The sequence below is a fragment of the Culex pipiens genome, chromosome 3 (assembly GCF_016801865.2).
Source record: "Culex pipiens pallens isolate TS chromosome 3, TS_CPP_V2, whole genome shotgun sequence".
Lineage (NCBI taxonomy): Eukaryota > Metazoa > Arthropoda > Insecta > Diptera > Culicidae > Culex > Culex pipiens.
The window spans coordinates 170,206,176-170,229,969 of record NC_068939.1 but is presented as its reverse complement, the minus strand read 5'-3'; the positions used below and the strand labels follow the sequence as shown (position 1 = coordinate 170,229,969).

Below are 23,794 nucleotides of genomic sequence, written 5' to 3'. Positions count from 1 at the left end.
AAAAATAGAAGGCAAAAAACAATCGCAAAAAAATAATCAGTTTAAATTTAAAACTTGATAAAAAAGGAATATTAACGATTTTAAATGTTTCATACATGATGTAACAAGTTTTTTTTTGTCAAATTTCTATTTTTCCTCCTGAAAACAATTGAAAGAAGAGAGAAAATGAAATTGTATTGACCTAATTACAAAACAATACACAGCAAAAAAAATCGATGGTAAAACACATTGGATGGTGTAATTCGGGATGGTTGAATATTACCTCTTTTATCATGTAATTTTAACTCAATTTAGATTGAAAAGGGGACAACTCCATAAAAGTGGTTGAATTATATGTATTCCTTCCCAGATCAAATATTACCATGATGTTTTTTACTGTGTTGTGTTACATCTTTCTACGTGTAATATTACATAAAGTTGTATGTAATAATAATAATGCAACATTTTACACGCAGTTGAATTACTAAGTTCAAAAAAAAGTGTAAAGATAAAACACATTAAAAACATAGTAATATTACATGTGGGAAGGGTTACATATTTATGTCTGAAAAAAAAGTGTAATTTTACCTCTGAAAATGTGTAATTTTACCACTTTTTTTGTATAATGTCACTTTTTGAGTCCAAATTCTTGCTTACTTTTTTTAAATGTCCTATGTACATAGGAAACCCATGGCGCATTGCTTGTTTTGAAAAAGTAATCTAGAATTGAGGTAAAATTACACCATAATGGAGGTAATATTCAACCTTCCAAATTCACACAATTTTTTACTGTGTAAAAGCCCTCATCAAATCCACCGACTATTTCGAAAATCGATTGCAGCGAATGGATCCAATAACAGGATCTGACCGTAAATTTATTTTACAAAAAATAATATTTTCTCAAAGGCTTCACGAAAATTTACGATAAAGAATGGGCTTATTAATTCAAAAATATATTTTAGGACCAACCTGTTCTGATTTCGTTCCTTCGGTTAAAACGAATTCTTTGAAGCACGATAAATGTTAAACTTTGTAATTTATTTTGTATTTTCGCAGCATTTTTTTTTACATTTTAATGACTCCCAAGTGAAAGGCTTTTTAAACGATTTTAAAATTCTCATAATTTTATTCCTATGGCGTTTTAGCTCGGGAAGCACGTCGACAGATGTTCGAGAAGTCATTTGAAAGTAGCATTGATTATACAAATATTTACTATAGCATAGCATTACAGTTCATGAGCCAATTGTATGACTAGTAACTATTTTGATTAACAAACTGACCAATTTGTCTTTTTTATACACAACTGAGTGTACCTACTACCGAAATACTCTGCAGACATAAGAGTTTTCCTTCCCGAAAAAAAATCCAAAAATCTAATAAAAAGACGAACGACATACGACGGCAAACCTGCTCGTGTCATCCGTGCTGCATACCTCGAAGGCGCAGCACACTCACTGCCCGTCTTCTTCGTGTCTTCTTCTTCTTCTTCTCAGCTGAAGTATGTTAATGCGCACGAATGGGATTTTTTCTTCAATCTACTCTGTCTGTGTCAACGTCCTTTTTTTTGCGGAAGCTGCTGCTGCACCGGCGTCTTCTCGTATATTCATCGAAAATGCTGATTCCGTGGCCCTCTTGGGAACGGTTGAATGAGAAAATTTTACGCTATTTTTAGGCAGCCTAGCCATCTTGTCACGTAACCAGGATTATCCTTGGCTCAAGACGGAAGTTGGATTAGGGTGGTTGGTTTTTTTTTCTTGAATCTGAATTTTAAATTCTTTACTACGGGAAATTTATTTGAAATAACTTCGAATAGAAATTCCTAAAACGTCCTGATTTTTGGCATCGTTCTCTAAAACTACCTTGCGACGATGTCCTCGGGGAAGGCGCTGATTCCAGTTGCAAGAAACCAGGTCAGCCCGTGACGACACGACATAAAAATGCAGTGCACATGCAATGCCGTCGATAAATTTGAATATTTTGTTGCCGCTCTATGGCGACAAACTTCCACCCAACCAAAAGTGGCCTCTTTGTTTCATTGTGCAGAACCAAGTGTTCTAAATAAGTTTAATTTGACCCAGTTGAACGTCGTCCAAAATTGAGGAAACTTACGATTTTTTGTTAGATTTTCTTCGGAAGATCCAACTTAGAAATTAGAAATTGTTGGATATTTATTACCAACTTTTAATTTAACGTAATTTAAACCCACCTACGGTCATGATTGATGATCACGTACGTCACACTTACAAACTCAGACACACACACGCCCATCTACCTGGTTTTATCTACTTCCGAGTGCGGAACGCATATTAAAACACGCATTATGCATGGGAGATATTAATATTCAATGCACTCCCGTGTTGCGGCTGTGGAAGCTACTGCCAACAGGGGACGGTTGAGTGAGCTGATAAAACCGGTGATAAAGGTAGTGTGAATGAGGAACGGGAAAAAGCCACAACAAGACTCAGGGTGGTGGGTCATAATTTAGGATTGTTTATACAAAAAATAATAATTTTCCAAAGCAAACTTCCAAAATAAAAAAAGAACAAATTTCAGAAAACGGAAAATACAAAATAAAAACATTATACCCGCTTGTTTATCTCTCAACAAACTCTCTCTTCAGGATACTGCTATTTTTGTACAAATGGTAAACGATCTGCATCGAACCGGGAATAAGCTTGGCCAATATATTACACGTGAATGAATTTGCAAAGCGCACTGCACACCATAAAAAAACTTTAAAAAATTGAACTTATTATCACTCAATGTAATGTTACTTTTGTGAAGTTTTGTCATGACTTTTCCGCGAAAGAATGTTCAACCCAGGTCTGAGATAAGCTGTATCGGCTCGGCATATTCCAAGTCCGATTCAAACTGTACTTTCCCATCATTTCGCTGCCGGCCAGCGGGTATTGGATTGGAAAACTTTTAATTTAATTTTTTTCACAGTTTTTCATCTATTTCAAGCAAAACAATGTAAATGTGGATTTGTCAACAAATGAATTTGAATTCGAAAAATACTGCGCAATTTTCAACATAAAGCCATGTTTTTATCCTGAAAATTTTCTACAAAAAAAAACGATCAGAAAAGTTCCCATAAATTTGCCTAAGAAACATTCAATATCGGTTTCTCGTTCCCGATTTAAAATGGTTTTAAATGTGTCAAGCAAATTAATAAGAAAATTTTCCTGTTAAAAAATGTTTTTAAATATAATATAATTAATGAATTCCCGTGAAAATCTCGTGAAATTTATCAATTTTCTCAAATCAATTCTTTGAAATAACAACATAATAAATATTTCATCCGTAAAAACTTTTTAAGTAAATTTTATTCGTTTTCAATTGAAAAGCGTGATATGAACCAAATTGTTAGCAAAACATAAATAACCATAAAATTGTGACAATATTTAATGAGAAGTGAATGCTGCGAATACCTATATCATGTTAACAAAAATCACTCAAAGTAAATAAACACATTCTCGAAATAATTAAGTTATCGCAAGGAAGATAACATCAATCATTTGATTTCAGTTGTTCTCATACGAAAAAGTTTAATTTTGTACAAATGTTGGCTTTTTCTACCAAAACTTGTTAAAATGACTGAACAAGTAGGGGAAATATACCCATTTTAAACACGCTAAGCCGTTCGACCAATTCTCATCACTTTTGCCGTTTTCCGCTATTAAATCAACTTTTTCATATGCATCAACAATGGAGAGTTGCTTGCTCACTTTTATTTGAGCTATTTATTACTTTGGAACAGTTAAAAAGACTTTATGAAAGCTGTAATTCATGATCAAAGTGCTGATAGGCCGATAATAGAAATAGGCTGAGAAAGGGTATAGTTCCCCTATATTGTGTTTTTTTTTTTTTTTTTTTGAAGATTGCACAGGTTTTTTTTAATTGAATTGATTTATTTTTAAGAAATTTCAAATTTTTTCTGAGTCTTGTCTAATTTCCACGATTCTTGATTATTTGGGTGTTTGGCTCCCGTGGAAGTTAAACAAAAACCTACTTTTTTTGTTTTCTGTTATGATTTTGAATAAAATTTTGAAGATTTCGTAACATATTATTTTTTTTAATTGATTTCTAATTTAGTTTTTTTAAAGTGAGATGAAACCCTTGAATAACATTTTTAAATAGCAAAATGACGCAGAAAATATTTTTTTTTTTCAATAATTTTGGCTGGACAAGATTGATAAATCTTGCTTTGATATGGAATTCAATAAAATGTAAAAAGATAAAATAGATGCAATTGTTTTTTGGAAACTAGGAACAGTTTATTTTGTGTCACGTTCAAATTTAGCGACGATTTTTTTTTGTTTGAATAATATATAATGAAGCACAAAAAGTAGTTTCTGTGATTGAAACATAAAATTGTCAATGGTATTTTAACATTTTTCACAATCGGCGAAATTTCCCTGAAATTTGGTGTTTTGAAATTGCAATTTTTGAGCGTGAAAAATCTAAGCCTTATAATCAGTCAAGGGTTCTTTTAAAAATCGATGACTGATGATTTTATTTTGTCAAAATGTATTTGTGATAACTAGAATCACACTTTTAAGTATGACTGCAATTGCTTGCAATTCTTATTGAGAAAATAAGGATTTGTTGCCGATATAAAATATTTTTTTAATCAAAGCTTCATAAAAATTGCTTTAAAATAAACCGGACCGTTTGATACGGTATGTCCACGCATCCTTCCTCCCCTGAAGATTCTGTGCAATGTGATCCGTTCCCAGAATCCTCTCTGCGGTAAACACAACGCAGTAGGGCTGGCCGTTTTAATTTTTGTAGTGCATTTTCGGGTGTTTTCGGATGTACTGCAATTACTAATAATGAGTAAAAATCTAATCTAATCTAATCACAAGACAAGAATGGCTGCGCTTGTGTTAGATTAGATTAGATTTAAGCTTCATAAAAAATGCGTTTGAAATTTGACACATTTTTAAAATAAAATTGAGAAATAATAAATTATTGAATAAATAAACAAATTATTAACTGGAATTTTTAAACTTATTTTTTCCAGTGCAAATAGAACTGAATACAATTTTGAGTTTATTTTCCTAGATTTTAGTAGGTTTTTTCAAAATATTTGAAATAAAAATATTATTTTTTAAAGTAATTGTTTTGTTTTTTTATGTTTTTGTCGCGGCTTGTAATTTCCTTCTTTTTTTTTTGTTATTCAAAGTTATTGTTTTATTTTTCGCCTGGATTTTTTAACTAAATAAAATGTGGTTGGATAAAATGTCAAATAATTGTTAATCGGAAATTTTCGCTGATGTAATAAAAGAAAATTTCTCAGTTAATTGCTTATAATTTAATTAATACATTTTTTTTTGGCAAAAAGGTAAAAAAACAAATGCTTTTTTAAGGTTCCTAGTCTGCCCATGTTCGCATAAATGTCCCATATGCAAAAACAGCATGCTGAGAAAAACGCAAGGAAAGTTTGTCCCACACATAAGGCTATGTGTTAAGTTTTCACGAAAATACTGGATTTCCTCCTGATTTCTAGAACAAAGTACTGGATGTTATAGGCTTTTCTGAAAGATCTCATGATTTTGAACAAAACTGCATCAATAACTCAAAAACGATGAAAATGCATATGGGACATTTATGCGATCAGGGGCAGTAGTTTTTTTATGAATTGATTGGCGAAAAATAGTTTTGTTTGGTGGTGTTCACTTTCATTTTTTTCTTGAAAAAAAAAAACATTTCCTTCTAATTTTGTATTATATAAAAAAGGAAAGTGCGTATAGAAGCATAAACAAATATCAAGAATATTTTTCAAAAATAAATAAAAAATAAGAGCAATATTTTTGTTCGTCTGAAGTGGTCAAGGAAAAGTCAGGGATATTTTGTTCGGATTTGTATCGACACCATGATAAAGAACTCTTAACAGTCTGGACCCGATGCCTGTTTTTCTGTAACGGGAATCGCAGGCACCGACATTATTTTTAAGATTTAGTAGGTAGTTTTTAGTACAATGATCTAATTTCATAGCAAACAATGTGTTTTCAATTGAAATTTAGTAATGATTGGCTCAATAGGAAGTTAGCAAGTTAGCTAGATTGAATAAAAGAAAAAAATACTAAAATATTCATTAGAGGAAAAATCCTCAACTTACAATGTTGTAGACGACCCTGTTGTAACATCGACCACCTTACAATTCTCTAGCCTCAAGAACCGTCTCCTCCTAGCCAGGTCGATGTGGTCCAGCATGTATTTTTAATAAGTATGGATTTTTGCTCCGCTCCTTTGGTCTTCCTTTCCTCCTCCTCTCAGGAGGGCGTGTACATATTTCCGTCTGTTTGTCCTGCCCTGTCCATTGTTGAGATTGTTCCATGGAGCAGAATCTTGCTTCAAGCTCCTTTCCTCCTTCACAACGCCCTCTGGCCTGGCCACATGGCCTCTGGCAGGTCGTCCAACGCATAACGCGAACAATGAATGCTGCCCTTACAGCGAAGAAAATGGGAATTTTCCTCTCAAAACTGCTTTTCAAGACGGAAGCGAAGCTTTAAAGAAGAAAGCAGACGTTCTTTTCTTTTTTTTCGAGTTTGTGCGGAAAATGAGCTTATAAACGCAGGAAAACCATCATGTCGAAGATTGCGGGAAGAAAATGAGGTGGGGAAAAATGTACAAAATAAAACCAGCAATGGAAAGCCAGCAAGGACGTCCGGGAAAGAACGCAGACTGTCGGGCAGAGCATCGGACTGAGGATAAGAAATATAATCGTTAGGGATGCTAAGGTTGTAATTTCACATCCATGTTATAAACAGAAAAAAAATGTGAATTTACTCGACACGAAAAAAATTGATGACATGTAAACTCAGTTGATTTAAACTTGAGATTCGACGTAAACGGTTGAATCACACGTAAAATCATGTTTTTACGTATAATTTGATGCAAATTTACGTCAAATTGCATTTAAATTTCAATGTTTGATGACGTGCAAAAGTGTTACATCATAAATGATGTAACATTTGGATATATTTTTTTGTGTACAGCATATTGTGTTGCAAAATTTTGTTATTTTTAAAAAGAGAATCTTGAATGTAAAGTGTTCAAAATATTTGAATCAGATATCTGGAGCAACATTTGAAAGGTGCGGTACGACATTGCTCTTACGGCCTAGATAGAAAATGCTTTTAATAAAAAAAATGTATTTTTAAAAATGTTCAAATTTGGTCAGATTTGAAGGTAACGTCATGATTCGAAATCCGGACACTTAGTAGCATATCATTTTTGTTATAGCTGGCAAAAAATCATGTAATAAGTTGGAAGTGTAGAAATATCATCAGGATGTAGTATAAACAGTCAGTTTCAAGAAAATGCATGCAAAATATGTCTTTTTCTAACAATTTTTCATCAGAATTTTAAAATTAAAATGACTTGTTGTGCTTCGAATCCCGGACACTGATAAAAGCTGATTCGAATTCCGGACACTCGATTTTGCTTATGAATCGCACAAATTTGGACTGAAATGTTAGTGAATGGCATTCTTTAGGTCTCAAATAAGCTGTTAACATCAAAACAATCGATAGTTTATATATAAAATTTGCTAGAATTTAAGGAAATCGAAACCATAAATTTCTGCTTTGCCTTCCCGGTGCTTTGAACGCCTATGAAATATTTCATGTGAAATGTTTCGCATTTTTGATAAACTTTTAATTTTATTGCATTTCATTGTTTTGGCACTAACTACAGCGTTCAATTAAACTTTAAATGAAAATTGATGTTGGAGTTCATCAATTAACACAGTTTTGACATTCATAATGCGAACTTATATCCAAATAATTGATAAAACAAGATGAAGTGTCCGGGTTTCGAAGCGTCCGGGAATTCGAATCATGACGTTAGTTTATAGAAAGTAAAATCTGGGTTTTTTTTTGCTGAAATTTATAAAAGAATAAAATCATTTCATAAGTGCTGCCAGCTTAAAAAAATGTTATTTTTTACTGTTTTCTTTTTAAACTTTTGCTTGTTTGTTGTTTCCAAAATAGTTACATTTGGGCATCCCTACTCCATACAACGAGCTTTCGCGACAACATCACGCCTCAGGGTGTTATCATTTCGTCCTTGGTGGACGGAGGATACGTCCATCCGTACACAAGATTATATTATTAATGAAGCAGTGAAAGTAAAAATATTCATCAAACTGAGCTTAATTTATTCAAAGTATCCTGCATGTCTTGATCAATATCTCCCTGGTTTTTGTTTTGACAAATTACTCTCCTGTTTCTGTTACCATAGACAACCAGCAGGACCTTTTTTGCGAAGATTTCTTTTGTAGAAAAAAAGATGGTCAAATCTCCCCAGTGTAATCAAAGGTACAAATAACTGCCGCATATTTTTCGACAGCTAAATCCGGCGAGAAAAAAAAAAGATTGTCAAAAAGCCTCGATGACGACGGTCGGGCGGCGCGCCATGGCTCCTGGCCAACTCGTTGAAAATCGGGATCTCGTTCCGACAACGGGGGAAAACCGTTAAGGATCAACGACCTTTTGCTTTCCTTTTTGGCGGCGGAAAATTAATTGCTTTGGAATGCGGATAAAGGATGCTCTCTTTTTTGTTTTGTTTGCTTGAATCTCAAGACTTACTGTTTTACCTAATGGATCGAAAAGTTTGCTGTTAATTAAAAGTTGCGGCATTTTTTAAGGGGTGGCAACTTTTTTCCTTCATAAGAAAAACATTTGCGGATGCCATCATTTTAGCATTCTCGGTACAAAATGTTTGCTTGTCAGACCGGCAAAAGGCTGCACTTTGCGAATCGTCTCCGCTTTTTTGCCCGCCAGAATCGATCGATAAAGGATTGCTGCCCGAAAGTGTCTTTTTTTCGTTAGGGACCGGCTCAAGGATACGGCTTTTTGTACACGTGCAAATCGTCGCACCGTACCTGAGAAATACGTGACCCATTTCTTGTAGTATAGTATTGCACTTTTGGCCGTCTTTGGCAACACTGGAAGATTATTTTTGGTTGAGTGACTTTTACTTGAGATATTAGTTTTCTAAACTAACATTTGATGAGGTTTAATAGACTAATTAAAAAAAATTAATTGTTTCAAAAAAAATCATTTAAAGCTAAATTTAAATAAAATAAAAAACAGGTCAGAATACCAGAATACTTTGAAGGACCATGAAAAATTAATGCCACGGTCTGAGTTTCGGGGTGTGAAAATTTATTCCACTCGTGGGAGTGATAACATTTCCGATGTTTTGTTTGGGTTGGACCTCCCCCGATGGAAGCAATGTTCTCGTGAATCAAACAGGTGAGGCATTATTAATTCAGCTGAAATTTCGATACACATCAGAAGTCACACAAATTCGCTGTAGCAAGCATTATTTTTTCAAAAACAAGGGTTTCCAGCATCGTCTGGAAAGTAATCAAGAATTACCTGGAATTTGAATAAGTAATTCCGTTCAGATAAGGCGAGTTGCTTTCAATATTTTCGATACAAATTAAAAAAACTCAAAATCGCTGAAGTATTTTTTTTTTCACTAGCAAGGCTTTCCAGCATCGTCTCAGACTAGACAGTAATCTAGAATTACCTAGATTTTGAGCAAGTAATTCCGTTCAATTGAGTTATTTGTTTACTTCATTTACTTGTTTGATTTTTGGCTTTATTAGTGTTTGTTGTTTATTTTCATTAATTTCGATGCTCATCGAAGGTCACACAAATTCGCTGAATTAAATATTTTTTTCAAAAGCAAGGCTTTCCAGCATCCTAGACTAGAAAGTAATCGAGAATAACTTGGATTTTGAGCAAGTTTTTCCGTTCAGTTCGACACATTAAAAGTCAGTCAAAATCCCTGAAGTATTTTTTTTTCAAAAGCAAGGGTTTTCAGCATTGGCTGGAAAGTAATCCAGAATTACAAGAATTTTGAGCAAGTATTTTAATTCACTTGAGTTATTGTTTTTTTCATGCTTCATTTATTTGTTTGGTTTTCTCTTTTTTTTTACAGAATATTTTTCACGATAAATTCGATACACATTAAAGTCACTCAAAATCGCTGAAGTATTTTTTTCAAGGGCAAGGGTTTCCAGCATTAGCTGGAAAGTAATCCAGAATTACCTGGATTTTCAGCAAGTAATTCCGTTCAGTTGAGTTATTTGTTTTACTTGTTTTACTTCACTGACTTGTTCAACTTGTTTTATTTTCTGCTTTACTTGTTTGATATGGTTAACTGGTTTGACATGTTCAACTTGTTTTACTCGTTTTACTTGATTTACTTGGTTTTCTTACTTCCCTTGCTTCCATATCTATGTCCAATCACAAGCTAAATGTAAAATCAAAATGCTGGAAATATATTCAAGAATTACCCTGGTCAAATTGCTATTGAAATTCGAAATATTTAAATAATAACTTATGAATTTTAGGTAATTCTTGAAAATCTAGTTTTTCGGCAAATAATTCCGGTTATTCCTTCTAAACAAACAATAATTCCAAAACTTGGAGTATTTTGAAAAAAAAATTCTCTGTGGAATCTATTTCAAGCAATGTGAAAAGAAATGAGAGGCTTCATTAGGCTTGAATAAACAATCCTTTCTGCTGAAATTAAGGCCTAGAATCTAGTCTTCGAAACCACAAATCGAGGCCACACATTGTCCTATTTTCCCCAAATGACCAGTCTTAACAGCATCCTAATCAAAACAAAAAGAACTTCCTCAAGCTTCCTCTGTTATGTGCCACTTTTGGTTAGGTCAAATCTCACAAATCTGAATCCTAGTCAATAGTGCTCGAAAGAGCCTTTTCTCTCTACTGACTCTATAAATAGTTCGTGCCTGCCCCCACAGTCCAAAGGACCACACAATCATCGCCAGAACCAATCATTGTCATCGTCAACGTCATTTTCATCACCCTCGTCACAGAGTTTTGGAAGAAATCGTAGCCGGTGTGCTCTGCTGACTCAATCGATCTATTGTCAAAGTAATTAATCAATACAAATTTGATTTTTTTTATGTTCTGAAAATTTGTTCAAAACAAATTAGACTGTTTAAAATTTTGAAACTAAAAATAAAGTTTTTTGAATTAACTTTCTTCATGTAATGCCGACCGAGAGTAAAATGGCCTCTACAATGACAATTGTGAGAGTATAATGCTCTCGGATTACCGATGAACTTTTTTAGGAGTGAACCTGAGTGTAAAATCTAGACAATTTAAAACAAACTACTCGCACAAAGATAGCTTAACCGTGACAAAGTGTAAATATGTGTGAGTGTCTGCTCCCTTGATGTGTGGGAGGATATCCGGAAGATATCCTAAATCCGGTGCGGTGACACTTTTCGAGTGGGATATGGCATTGAGAGCCTGTGCAGATGTGGCACTAATTCGATTACTGCTGTTGGATTTCACCCCATCACTCCGGCTCCGGCTTACAATGCAGTGAAGGTTGGGTCTGGTTGTAATTGACAATTGTTGGGAGGTAATTGTGTTTGACTCTCATAATGATTAATTAGTTTTATGGACTTAGGATAGTGTATAGTTGGGATTGCGGGTTAAATTTTTCGAAGTAATCAACTTCTCGTGCAAAAAAAAAGTTTTACAAAACAAAGTGCAAAGCTTGTTATATAAAGCTCCTACTAGATCCAAGAAAATGGAAATGAAAACGTTCCAAATTTAGCTAAAACTCTCTCCATGTGTAACAAAAACTGTTTGTGAAAACCAAACAAAGGGGGGAAAAGCAGCATATGGAAGCACTGAAAGGTCGAAGATCATCGTTAAACATTATTTCAGCCAAGCAAATTTCACCTTTTATGCTGACTTGGGTGGTTTTTCCTGTGTGAGGAGAGTGGGCGGTATAATCGCAAATTTACTTACACACACACTCACACACACAACACACACACACACACACACACACACACACACACACACACTCACCATGATGAGATGCAACGATCTGTTTGCCCTTTTTTTCGACAGAATTGACCTCTCTCAAGTTACCATCGAATGTGGCATCGTCGTCATGATAATGTAAGTGGACGACCTTCATGAATGTGAATTGGTTCATAAAAATTGATGTTTGTGTGCGTATTTTCACAAGATTGCAAATATTCTTACAGTGGCATATCTTTATTGGGAAAACTAAAAGCATTTCAAAAGCAAGAATCATTTTCTAGCTACTTTTTTTTTTTTTTTTTTTTTTTGAAACATAAAGTATCACAAATTTGCAAAATGAAAATATTTTTTTCCTAAACCTTTTTTTTTTTTGCATTTTACATGCTTTCTTTCATTAAAATTTCATATTGATAAGAGCGAGGGATGGGGACAAAAACTCTTTAAAAACATTTGCAACGGTCTTATAAAAATAATTCAATAGATTTTGGTTTTTTATTTTTAAATAGAGATTCTCAAAAACCCCGTACTTAAAAAAAATACTCAAGATTTGTTAAGGAATCGATATTTTTGTTAAAATGATGAGTGAATTTTTCAAAAGTGGTCTAATCCCCTATTATCCCCTCTTCCCATATTTTTAAAAAAGTTACTTTGTTTATGAATGGTTTTAGCATTTCCAAAAATAAAAATAAAAACTGTATTTTTTAATAGTGATGAGAAATTCCCGATCCGATTATTTAAATATTACAAAAAATTAAATATAAGTTAAAAAAATACTTATTTTTGGAAAATTTCGATTATTTTAAAAAAATGCTTTTGCTATCAATATCTATAGTAATTACAGAAAACATCAAAAATAAGTTTTTTTTTAATGGGAAGTTTTGTAAAAAAAAATAAGTTTGTCAAATATAAAATTTAAAAACATATATTTTTTTAAATACCTACGTAGTTTAGACCGATGCAAATATTTAAAAAAGTTTTTGTCCCTCGGCCCTGGCCGAGGTCAAGGGGGGGGGGCAAAAAAATAAAAAAATATAAAAATTTAAATAACAAGCCATAGTCTTCACATTTAAATGAAAAAAGGGTTTTAAAATGCCTTTTACACTAGTTCAGATGTTTTGCAATCATTAGTTTTCAAAAAATCTAAGATCTGACAAAAACAAAAAAATTATCGAAAAAAAAGATTTTGCATCGAAAATTTTCAAAAAATCTTAAGATTTTTTAATAAACCCAAACATGCTAAAAATGATTTTAAACGCAGGAGAATGTATTTTAATTTGATTTCAGCTGGTTGCACTTGAATTTTCATTGAAATTTTGATGTTTATTGTAAAAATATTTTTTTTGCCCCCTGATTTTTCGGGCCAATTTTGAAGGGGGGGGGTGACAAAAACTTTTAAAAATATTTGTACCAGCCTTAAGTAAAAAAAATGTTTTTTTTTGAAAATAAAAAATGCTGTGACTTTTAAAATCTATGAGAAACTCCCGATGATTTTATTTTTTTTCACAAAAATACGTAGTTTAGCAAAACTTTTGTATATTTTAAAATTAAATGCTTTTATTTTTGATACCTATGAAAATTTCACATCTTTTGACACCCATATTTAAGGGGTTACATACATGTAGAAAATCACAAAATTTCATATTACACAAAATTTACTAAATCCAGATGATTTTCAATCACTCCTGAAAGTTTCATGAAGATATTTCGTGACTATACTGAGTAAGAGACGATTTAAGTTCACAATTTTGCCATGCGCAAAGCGAACTGCCGAACTTTGTGAAAGTTTTTCTCAAAACACCTTCAAAAAGCTTAATCTCGGCAATGATGCAACCAAATGTCTTCAAATTTGTTTTTTTTAATAGATAAAAATGTATATTTTAATGCCCTGCAAAAAGATTTTAAAAAAAGTTCAAATGTGTGCTCATACCAACCTCTGACATTTTTGACAATTTACATGTATGTCAAAATGGTTTTTTTTGAAAACATGTAATTTTGGAAAATGTTGAGTGCAATCCAGACTTAACTATCCGAACAACTACATTTTTTTCTTATTCTTAACATCAAATGCGAGTCCTTATTTCAGTTAAATTAGAATGGTTGACCTCTTAAATTACCAAAATTATTTTTTCCAATGTTTTATCATCGCCATTTTGGTCGTCAGCTTGGATTTAATCATTCTAAAGCACTTTAGAGTAGTGATCCAATTGTCCGAAGTGAACTTTTGCAAAGCCTTTGAATAATCGAATCTGGAACGCATTTAAAAAAATGCTAGTTCTGTTGAAATCTGACAAAAATTGTAGAAACATGAAATATGATTATTTGTTATTTAAAAAATCCGATGATCTGTGGAACTATCTGTGGGTATTTACTAAAAAAGTACTTTTACTATCGATATCAATAAAAATTTCCAATCTTTGATACTTATATTGCTAAAACTTCAAATTTGAGTATTTTTTCGAAAATAGGTAGTTTTGTAAAAAAAATACATAGCTTCTAATTAATTATTTTTTTCTGTGCGATATCAGGAACAATACATTTTGCTTAAAAAAAAGCGCTAAAGGAAACTGCTGAAAACAAACATTTTACAAATATACAAATTTCTAAGCTTGCATAATTATTCAAATCGAGTCTATAGGCTATAAAATTTGGTTTAGCTAAACTCATGAAAAAAAAAAATGCTTTCCAGAATAGTTTTAAAATAGGTATATCTACTGTAATTCTTGCTATAAATAAATGTTTTTTTTATGATTTTATGCCAGCACTTTTTGATTAGTGCAGTGCTTCTGGGGACGCGCAGTCCTGTTTTTTCGCGATAATTTTCGTCTCTTTTGTGTCGCTGTTTGTGTTCAGATTATGTTCCACCAGTGCAAGCGGATGGTTGTGTTTGTGTGCAAAGTGAAGAAAAAAAATCAGGATTGTGCCTGCAAGAATGGTGAGTGAAGGGACGCGTTGGTTGGGGGAAATTATTCAATTATGGTTGTGTTTGTGTGCAAAGTGAAAAAAGCAAAAAAAATGAAAAAAAGAAAAAAAAACAAATCAGGATTGTGAGATGGATTTTTGCGGTGTTCGTTTTGTGCTGTATTCGGGATCGTGAAAATCAGGAGTGAGTCGCGCTGTAGTTATAAAACAAGATCGATCTTGAAAATTATTCATATTAATCGGTGAGTTATTGTGCTTCAAGCCCTTTCTTCATCATCGCTGATTGGATGGCAAGTTGACACAACTCGTTAGGTTTATCGCGTAACAAAATTATTTTGATTCATCAAGAACGTTGTGTGGTGCGCGAATCTTTTTTGTGCTGAAAAGACCTTCCCATAGCTCCGTAGCTCGGAGGGCTCGACGTCGGTTGTTAAGCCCTCTCCATAGCATCGTAGCTCGAGAGGCAACGAAAATCAATACCTTATCTAGCTAACAGAAAGAAGATCGGAAGGCACTTGATGGTTGAGTTCGTCGCGTCTATTCCGTAACAAATTCATGAACTAAATGATTATATTATTAAAAATCAGACTACGCTATCATTGCAGCATTGCGTTTAACACCTTATTTTATAAATAAATATTATTTGGTTTTATCTTTCCACAGCCAGCTGTCTAAGATTAAACCATTTCATTTAAAATTTAACAACCGATAAACGGGAAATGTCTCATCCGCAGCATCCGATTGTTTGCCTTGAGAATAATATATAAAACCTTTCAACAAACACTATGATTTTGGGTCGCATCATCATCTTCGATGATGAATCCTGACCAAACACCCTATCCTACTAACAAGTTTTCAGGTTCCTGGCGCTCGATGGGTGTAAGCACAGAGTAAATCAGCTGCCCTAGTAGCAACCTGCGCTAACTAACATTCCCGTCCCTTAAAATCGAGATCTACAAACTGACATGGCGGGCGCCGTTTGTGGCCAATGACTGTTACCTATTCGCAGATGATCTTGTTTTGGCAATCATGGTGTTTTATCTTTTCAGCGTATTCATACATGCTGTTGATAAGGGAAATACCACTTGATAGTCGAAGCCTACGATCAGTAGTGCTGAAAGGATATTACGGTTCTGTTCAGCAACGGAGAAGGACAACCATGTGTGGTCTCTCATGCTCATGCTTATTTTATGCCAGCACTTTTTATTACGCACTAGTAATTAATTCACATTATTGGACATAATAATGTCAGGACCGAGTACGAAATCCAAGCAGCAAATTGATTGAAGCCCAACTAACACCCTTTCAGGGGGTTAGTTGCTGAAAGTTTTTTTTTTACAGCCGATATTTTTTATGGCAATTGAATAAAGTTTTAAAAATCAAATAAAAATTGATTAAAATTCTAGGAAATCAAACTCTTCATCCAACAGAACTTTTAATTTTCTCCCATCGCTAGGGACGCTAGGTGACGATCGTAAACACCGTTTCTTCATTACTTGGCGGGGGGAGTAGAAGAGTGGGACGAACACACCTGAAAGTGGAATTTGATTGCTCGCGGAGCACGTGACCTGCGTGTGAATCTAGAACCTTAAAAGTGTTCGGAAATGGTTAGAATCAGCGATGAATTTAATCAGATATCCCGTTGTTGCATAATCGAAGAAAGTGTGAGATGGCAATTGAATTTAAATTAATTTTACCGAATTGAACGTTGACCTTATGGAGGAGGGTCATCAATATTGGTCAAGATCAAATGTTAAGGTTTTTATTTGACTGTGTTTTTATCCAATCAAATATTGTACTAGAAATAAAAGCGTACAGAACAAACTCATTAGCTTCGACAAAAAAATCAAAACTCTCCCACGAGAGCTCCTCGCCGGAAATCCAATTAAATCAAATCGAATCAATTAGTGTATTTTAATTACCGTTCCAGCTCACCGCAACTTCCCCACCAAATTACCGATTCACGAAAATTCTCAATCAATATTTTCAAACCGTATTGTCTTTTAGCCTAATTGAGTGCGAGCCGCACGAATCCCACCGGGGGGAATTCCTCTCAACTAAATTGAAACTGATGCCATGCCTTCCTTCTTTTTTCTCCCTCCCTCTTCCCTCCAGGCCAAAGCCATGGGCAAGGTGCTGTTCGAGCAGGTCTGCCGCCAGCTGAATCTCCTCGAGGCGGACTACTTCGGGCTCGAGTACCAGGAGGCCCCGTCCGGCACCAAGTACTGGCTCGACCTGGAAAAGGCCATGAACCGGCAGGTTGGCCTCTCGCTCATCGAACCGATGCTGCGGTTTTGCGTCAAGTTCTACACCCCCGATCCGCTGCAGCTCGAGGAGGAGTACACGCGGTACCTGTTCTGTCTGCAGGTCAAACGGGACCTGGCCACCGGGTCGCTGCAGTGCAACGACAACACCGCCGCCCTGATGGCCAGCTACATCGTGCAGGGTGAGTGTGTTGAAATTTTCTAACAAATTTGATATCGTCTTAAGTTTTGAAATGACCAATCATGCGCTCTTTCGTTTTTAATCACCTTCAAAACAATCCATGTGTATGTCTAGGAATATGACTTAAGGCATTTTTTGTGATAAATTTCTAATTTTAGCTTATCGGACATTTTATCTTTCCAGGAGTAAGATTTTTAGATTGATCAGACGATTTCTCATCTATAATTCTTTGAAGGCAGCATATACCGTTTACGGTTTTACAAACCTTTATTTTTTTAAAAAGCTGCCTTTTTTAAATTTATCACTTTGTTCAATATTTCAACAAAACCATGCGAAACCAAATAAGATCCCTATGTTTAAAAGGCTTTTTAAAAACAAAATCTAGATTTTGTACCTAAACCTGTAGCATTCAAAGGTCCAATCTGCAAAGTTTTTTAGACAAATTTATTGGAAATTTTCTAAAATCTCGAAAAAAAAATTCCGGCTTGAGGAACCATGAAATATTTAATAACTGAAATTTTGCAAAATTTTCGCAAAAATCAACTTTTAGGTGGGCAAAACAAATAAAAATGCTGAATTTCAAGTATGATTTTGAATCATTTGAGGCGAAGAAAAGTATTACAAAATGCTGTTTACATAATTTTTATAGTTATGCTACTATAAAGCATTTGCTAAATATCATTGAATTTATGATTTTTTTCTTAATTTTTTCGACTGTGGTAAAATTCCACTTTTTTAAAAAGATTGCAAACAAGGTTGTTAATCTATAAAATTATCGTCGATAATATCATCGTCTGACGATACGATAATCTACCGTTATCGTTATTACGATAATTCTATCTGCAATAATGTTATCGCCGATAATGGGCTCATTTTCAAAATCTTTCTAGAATCGATTCATTCAACCATCTGTTAAAATTTCAATGCTTTCACTTAAATATTTTTTGAAATTGTAGTAAATTTCAAAGCAAAATATGTACTCAAAATTGTTCACAAAATACCGTATTTTTTCGAATGTACTAAAATTTTCATGATATTTAATATGCGAAGCGAAATTTTCTATGCTTTTTCAATTTATTAGTTTTTTTTTTAAATAGTGAAATTTATTCAAATTACCGTATTTATTAGAAATTATCAAATTTGCAATAGGGGCATCAAACAAAGCGAAATTTTGTGTGCTTTTTCACTTTGTTGGTGTTTTTTTTTTTGAAAATTCCAAAATTTTCACAAAATACCGTATTTTTTTCGAAAATTCTCAAATTTTCTAAATATGCATTATGGGTATCAAACGAAGCGAAATTTTGCATGCTTCATACATACATTTAAATTGTGAATGCTTCATATAAAAGTTGGCGTCGTTTAATACCGATATTGCAAATTAAGAAAATTTGAGTATTTTCAAAAAAATACGGTATTTTGTAAAAAAAATAGTATTTTACACAAAAAAAAAACTCTAATAAAGTGAAAAGGCAAACAAAATTTCGCTTTGTTTGATACCCATATTACATATTTTAAAATTTGACTACTTTCAAAAAATAAGATATTTTGTGACTTTTTTTGTATTTTAAAAAAACTCAATTAATGTGAAAAGCAAACCAAATTTCGCTTAATTTGGTACCCATTTTGCATATTTTGATAATTTTTATAGTATTTTCGAAAAAATGCGGTATTTTGTGATTTTTTTTTTATATTTTACAAAAAAAAATCTTAAATGAAGTGAACAAAACATTCAAAATATCACTTCGTTTGATACACATATGGCATATTTGGAAAATTTGATTTTTTTTTTCCGAAAAATACGGTAATTTGTGAAAATTTAAGTATTTTCAAAAAGAACTCAATATAATTCAATTCAATTCGGTTTTATTGGTGAATAATCAAGATACAATGAGTTATTTTGAAGTGCATAACAGAGTTTTGGAGTTCCTTACAGCTGTGTGTTGCATCATAATCCATTTAGGAACAATTATTTCTTTAACTAAGGCACTAGCAAGAGTAAGAAAAAACTATAAAAAAACTTACAGAAATTGCAAAGGAAAGGGGATAGAGGAAGAGAAAGCTTATATCTAGATCACAGGTAATTTATCCTTTGTAGATGTGTTTGATCATCAGTTCCCCAAGGGCCAGGAATTGTTCTGCCTTGTTCCGGCAGCTCCGAAACCGCGTCATCATCTCCCCCGCGAGAGCAAAGAACTCCGGCAGGGTGAAGAGATCTTCCCCGGTGACTTCTTGCTGGGCCGTACTGCCGCTACCGGCAGCGACCACGCTGGCGAACGAACGCCCCCAACCAGGAGCATGGTGTCGATTTCTGGAAAAGTCAGGGAAAACCTGGAATTGTCAGGGAATTTTATTTGACCTGGAAAAGTCAGGGAAAGTCAGGGAATTTTAAGCTGGGTCAGGGAATTTCGATGATCATAAAAATATTTCTACAAAATTTCATTTCTTTTTGAAAATTTGCCCTTGATGATGTATTTGGATGTCTTCCAGGCCAAACTTTGCAACATTGATAATATTTAATTTTTTATATTGGTCAGTCTGGAAGGAACGTTAAACTCCATATAAAAAATGCTTAAGATAAGGGTCACGAAGAAAAGGAACAGCAACGAAAAGTTGCATTTGGCATTTCTTCGCGCATTGCTTGTTTGCAATATGTTTAGGTTTAAAAATCAAATAATTTGGATTTGCTTTGGATTTGCGTTCAACTGAAAATTACAAATTACTAGCGCACACAGGGTAAGACAATATGAGGCAGTTGCCCCACCATCCTCAGAGATTTGTTCTAAAATTGGTCGTTTGCTCAGCATATAGAGACCATAGAGAAAAATTGAATGATTAAAAAATCAAAAGTAAAAAAAATCAAATATTTGAAAATTAAAAAAAAAATCTAAAATTCTAAAGCTCAAAGATTCTAAATTTTTAAAATTCAGAAATTCTGATATTTTTCGAATTGTTAATTTCTTAAATTTTTAAATTATTATTTTAAAATTTAAAAAAAATTGTAAGGTTAGAAAATTTTCCAAAATTACACTTTAGTATTCGTTATCTAAATTCTTATTTTTTCTCAAAATTAAACTGAACAATGTTTTAAAAATGATCCAAAGTTATCTAATTTTGTGTAATCTACAATGTTAGCAAAATAGTGGTGGTGAAATGGAATAAAAAATTAAAGAATTAAATTCAAGAATTAAAGACAAAAAACAAAATTTTATGGAATAAACAGGGTTGTTACCGAGGTTGTTACGGACGGCGCGAATTAGGCGCGGATTTCGCGTGGTAGCAATTTTGATTAAAAAAATTATAGAGAGATAAAATTACTTTCAACTTATAAAGAAAATATTATCAAGAATCAGGATATTTTTTTTTTTTTCGTTGAGTGCAAAAACTTCGATTTCTTATTAATTGAATCCGAAAATTTTTGTTTGTATTTTCTCAATAAAAAACGTCGAAAGATGAATATGAAGATTATGAAGAGATATTTTTTTAAATGTGTTGTTGAGGATTTTCCTAAATAAATGTATTACTACACACAACTCATTTTTAAACATAGGTACTAACTCTGAATATTTAATTTCTTTTAAGTTTTCAGTAATGTTTTTTACCCTTATTTAGTATTTTTTTATACTGGATACATTCAATTTTAATCTTGTGAATCTTAATCATAATTTAAACTTTTCCTGAAGATACAGATATTAGAATGTAACAAAAATTATTATTGGGGCATGTTCCAGTGGGTGTACTGTGCTTATATCCCAAATATGAGCTTGATTGGACGTAACAGAAGCTGGCCTCCGCCTTTGAATTTTAGATGGGATTCAACCAGTAGAAATATTTTTTTTAAATTTAAACATTCTTGAAGAAAAATAAAAAAAACAAAACATTAAAAAAATACAGCTCCAACATTCAAAATTGAATTATTCAGATTTTAGGAAATAAAATTAGGAAAAATAGTATTAAAAAACCAAAAAAAAATCATATTAAAAAAAGTAAAAGATCCGAAGTTTCAAATTGAAAATTAAAAAATCTGAATTTTTTTTTCTAAAATATCAATATTTAAAAATAATTCCAGAGAACAAAAAAATTATTTTCTTAAATTCTAAAATTTTAAAATTCTAAAATTCTAAAATTCTAAAATTTTAAAATTCTAAAATTCTAAAATTCTAAAATTCTAAAATTCTAAAATTCTAAAATTCTAAAATTCTAAAATTCTAAAATTCTAAAATTCTAAAATTCTAAAATTCTTAAATTCTAAAATTCTAAAATTCTAAAATTCTAAAATTCTAAAATTCTAAAATTCTAAAATTCTTAAATTCTTAAATTCTTAAATTCTTAAATTCTTAAATTCTTAAATTCTTAAATTCTTAAATTCTAAAATTCTAAAATTCTAAAATTCTAAAAATTCTAAAATTCTAAAATTCTAAATTCTTAAATTCTTAAATTCTTAAATTCTTAAATTCTTAAATTCTTAAATTCTTAAATTCTTAAATTCTTAAATTCTTAAATTCTTAAATTCTTAAATTCTTAAATTCTTAAATTCTTAAATTCTTAAATTCTTAAATTCTTAAATTCTTAAATTCTTAAATTCTTAAATTCTTAAATTCTTAAATTCTTAAATTCTTAAATTCTTAAATTCTTAAATTCTTAAATTCTTAAATTCTTAAATTCTTAAATTCTTAAATTCTTAAATTCTTAAATTCTTAAATTCTTAAATTCTTAAATTCTTAAATTCTTAAATTCTTAAATTCTTAAATTCTTAAATTCTTAAATTCTTAAATTCTTAAATTCTTAAATTCTTAAATTCTTAAATTCTTAAATTCTTAAATTCTTAAATTCTTAAATTCTTAAATTCTTAAATTCTTAAATTCTTAAATTCTTAAATTCTTAAATTCTTAAATTCTTAAATTCTTAAATTCTTAAATTCTTAAATTCTTAAATTCTTAAATTCTTAAATTCTTAAATTCTTAAATTCTTAAATTCTTAAATTCTTAAATTCTTAAATTCTTAAATTCTTAAATTCTTAAATTCTTAAATTCTTAAATTCTTAAATTCTTAAATTCTTAAATTCTTAAATTCTTAAATTCTTAAATTCTTAAATTCTTAAATTCTTAAATTCTTAAATTCTTAAATTCTTAAATTCTTAAATTCTTAAATTCTTAAATTCTTAAATTCTTAAATTCTTAAATTCTTAAATTCTTAAATTCTTAAATTCTTAAATTCTTAAATTCTTAAATTCTTAAATTCTTAAATTCTTAAATTCTTAAATTCTTAAATTCTTAAATTCTTAAATTCTTAAATTCTTAAATTCTTAAATTCTTAAATTCTTAAATTCTTAAATTCTTAAATTCTTAAATTCTTAAATTCTTAAATTCTTAAATTCTTAAATTCTTAAATTCTTAAATTCTTAAATTCTTAAATTCTTAAATTCTTAAATTCTTAAATTCTTAAATTCTTAAATTCTTAAATTCTTAAATTCTTAAATTCTTAAATTCTTAAATTCTTAAATTCTTAAATTCTTAAATTCTTAAATTCTTAAATTCTTAAATTCTTAAATTCTTAAATTCTTAAATTCTTAAATTCTTAAATTCTTAAATTCTTAAATTCTTAAATTCTTAAATTCTTAAATTCTTAAATTCTTAAATTCTTAAATTCTTAAATTCTTAAATTCTTAAATTCTTAAATTCTTAAATTCTTAAATTCTTAAATTCTTAAATTCTTAAATTCTTAAATTCTTAAATTCTTAAATTCTTAAATTCTTAAATTCTTAAATTCTTAAATTCTTAAATTCTTAAATTCTTAAATTCTTAAATTCTTAAATTCTTAAATTCTTAAATTCTTAAATTCTTAAATTCTTAAATTCTTAAATTCTTAAATTCTTAAATTCTTAAATTCTTAAATTCTTAAATTCTTAAATTCTTAAATTCTTAAATTCTTAAATTCTTAAATTCTTAAATTCTTAAATTCTTAAATTCTTAAATTCTTAAATTCTTAAATTCTTAAATTCTTAAATTCTTAAATTCTTAAATTCTTAAATTCTTAAATTCTTAAATTCTTAAATTCTTAAATTCTTAAATTCTTAAATTCTTAAATTCTTAAATTCTTAAATTCTTAAATTCTTAAATTCTTAAATTCTTAAATTCTTAAATTCTTAAATTCTTAAATTCTTAAATTCTTAAATTCTTAAATTCTTAAATTCTTAAATTCTTAAATTCTTAAATTCTTAAATTCTTAAATTCTTAAATTCTTAAATTCTTAAATTCTTAAATTCTTAAATTCTTAAATTCTTAAATTCTTAAATTCTTAAATTCTTAAATTCTTAAATTCTTAAATTCTTAAATTCTTAAATTCTTAAATTCTTAAATTCTTAAATTCTTAAATTCTTAAATTCTTAAATTCTTAAATTCTTAAATTCTTAAATTCTTAAATTCTTAAATTCTTAAATTCTTAAATTCTTAAATTCTTAAATTCTTAAATTCTTAAATTCTTAAATTCTTAAATTCTTAAATTCTTAAATTCTTAAATTCTTAAATTCTTAAATTCTTAAATTCTTAAATTCTTAAATTCTTAAATTCTTAAATTCTTAAATTCTTAAATTCTCAAATTCTTAAATTCCTAAATTC

General features: G+C 30.8%; 1 protein-coding gene across 3 annotated transcripts in view; it reads left to right on the top strand.

Annotated features, from left to right (window-relative positions):
* LOC120417644 (FERM, ARHGEF and pleckstrin domain-containing protein 1) overlaps positions 1-23,794 on the top strand; it is an 83,274-nt gene that overhangs the window by 22,002 nt on the left and 37,478 nt on the right. For all 3 annotated transcript variants that reach the window (XM_039579761.2, XM_039579759.2, XM_039579760.2), the window contains exon 2: positions 16,851-17,181. In XM_039579761.2, coding sequence (XP_039435695.1) covers positions 16,851-17,181 — 331 coding nt within the window. The remainder of the gene's footprint in view (positions 1-16,850; positions 17,182-23,794) is intronic.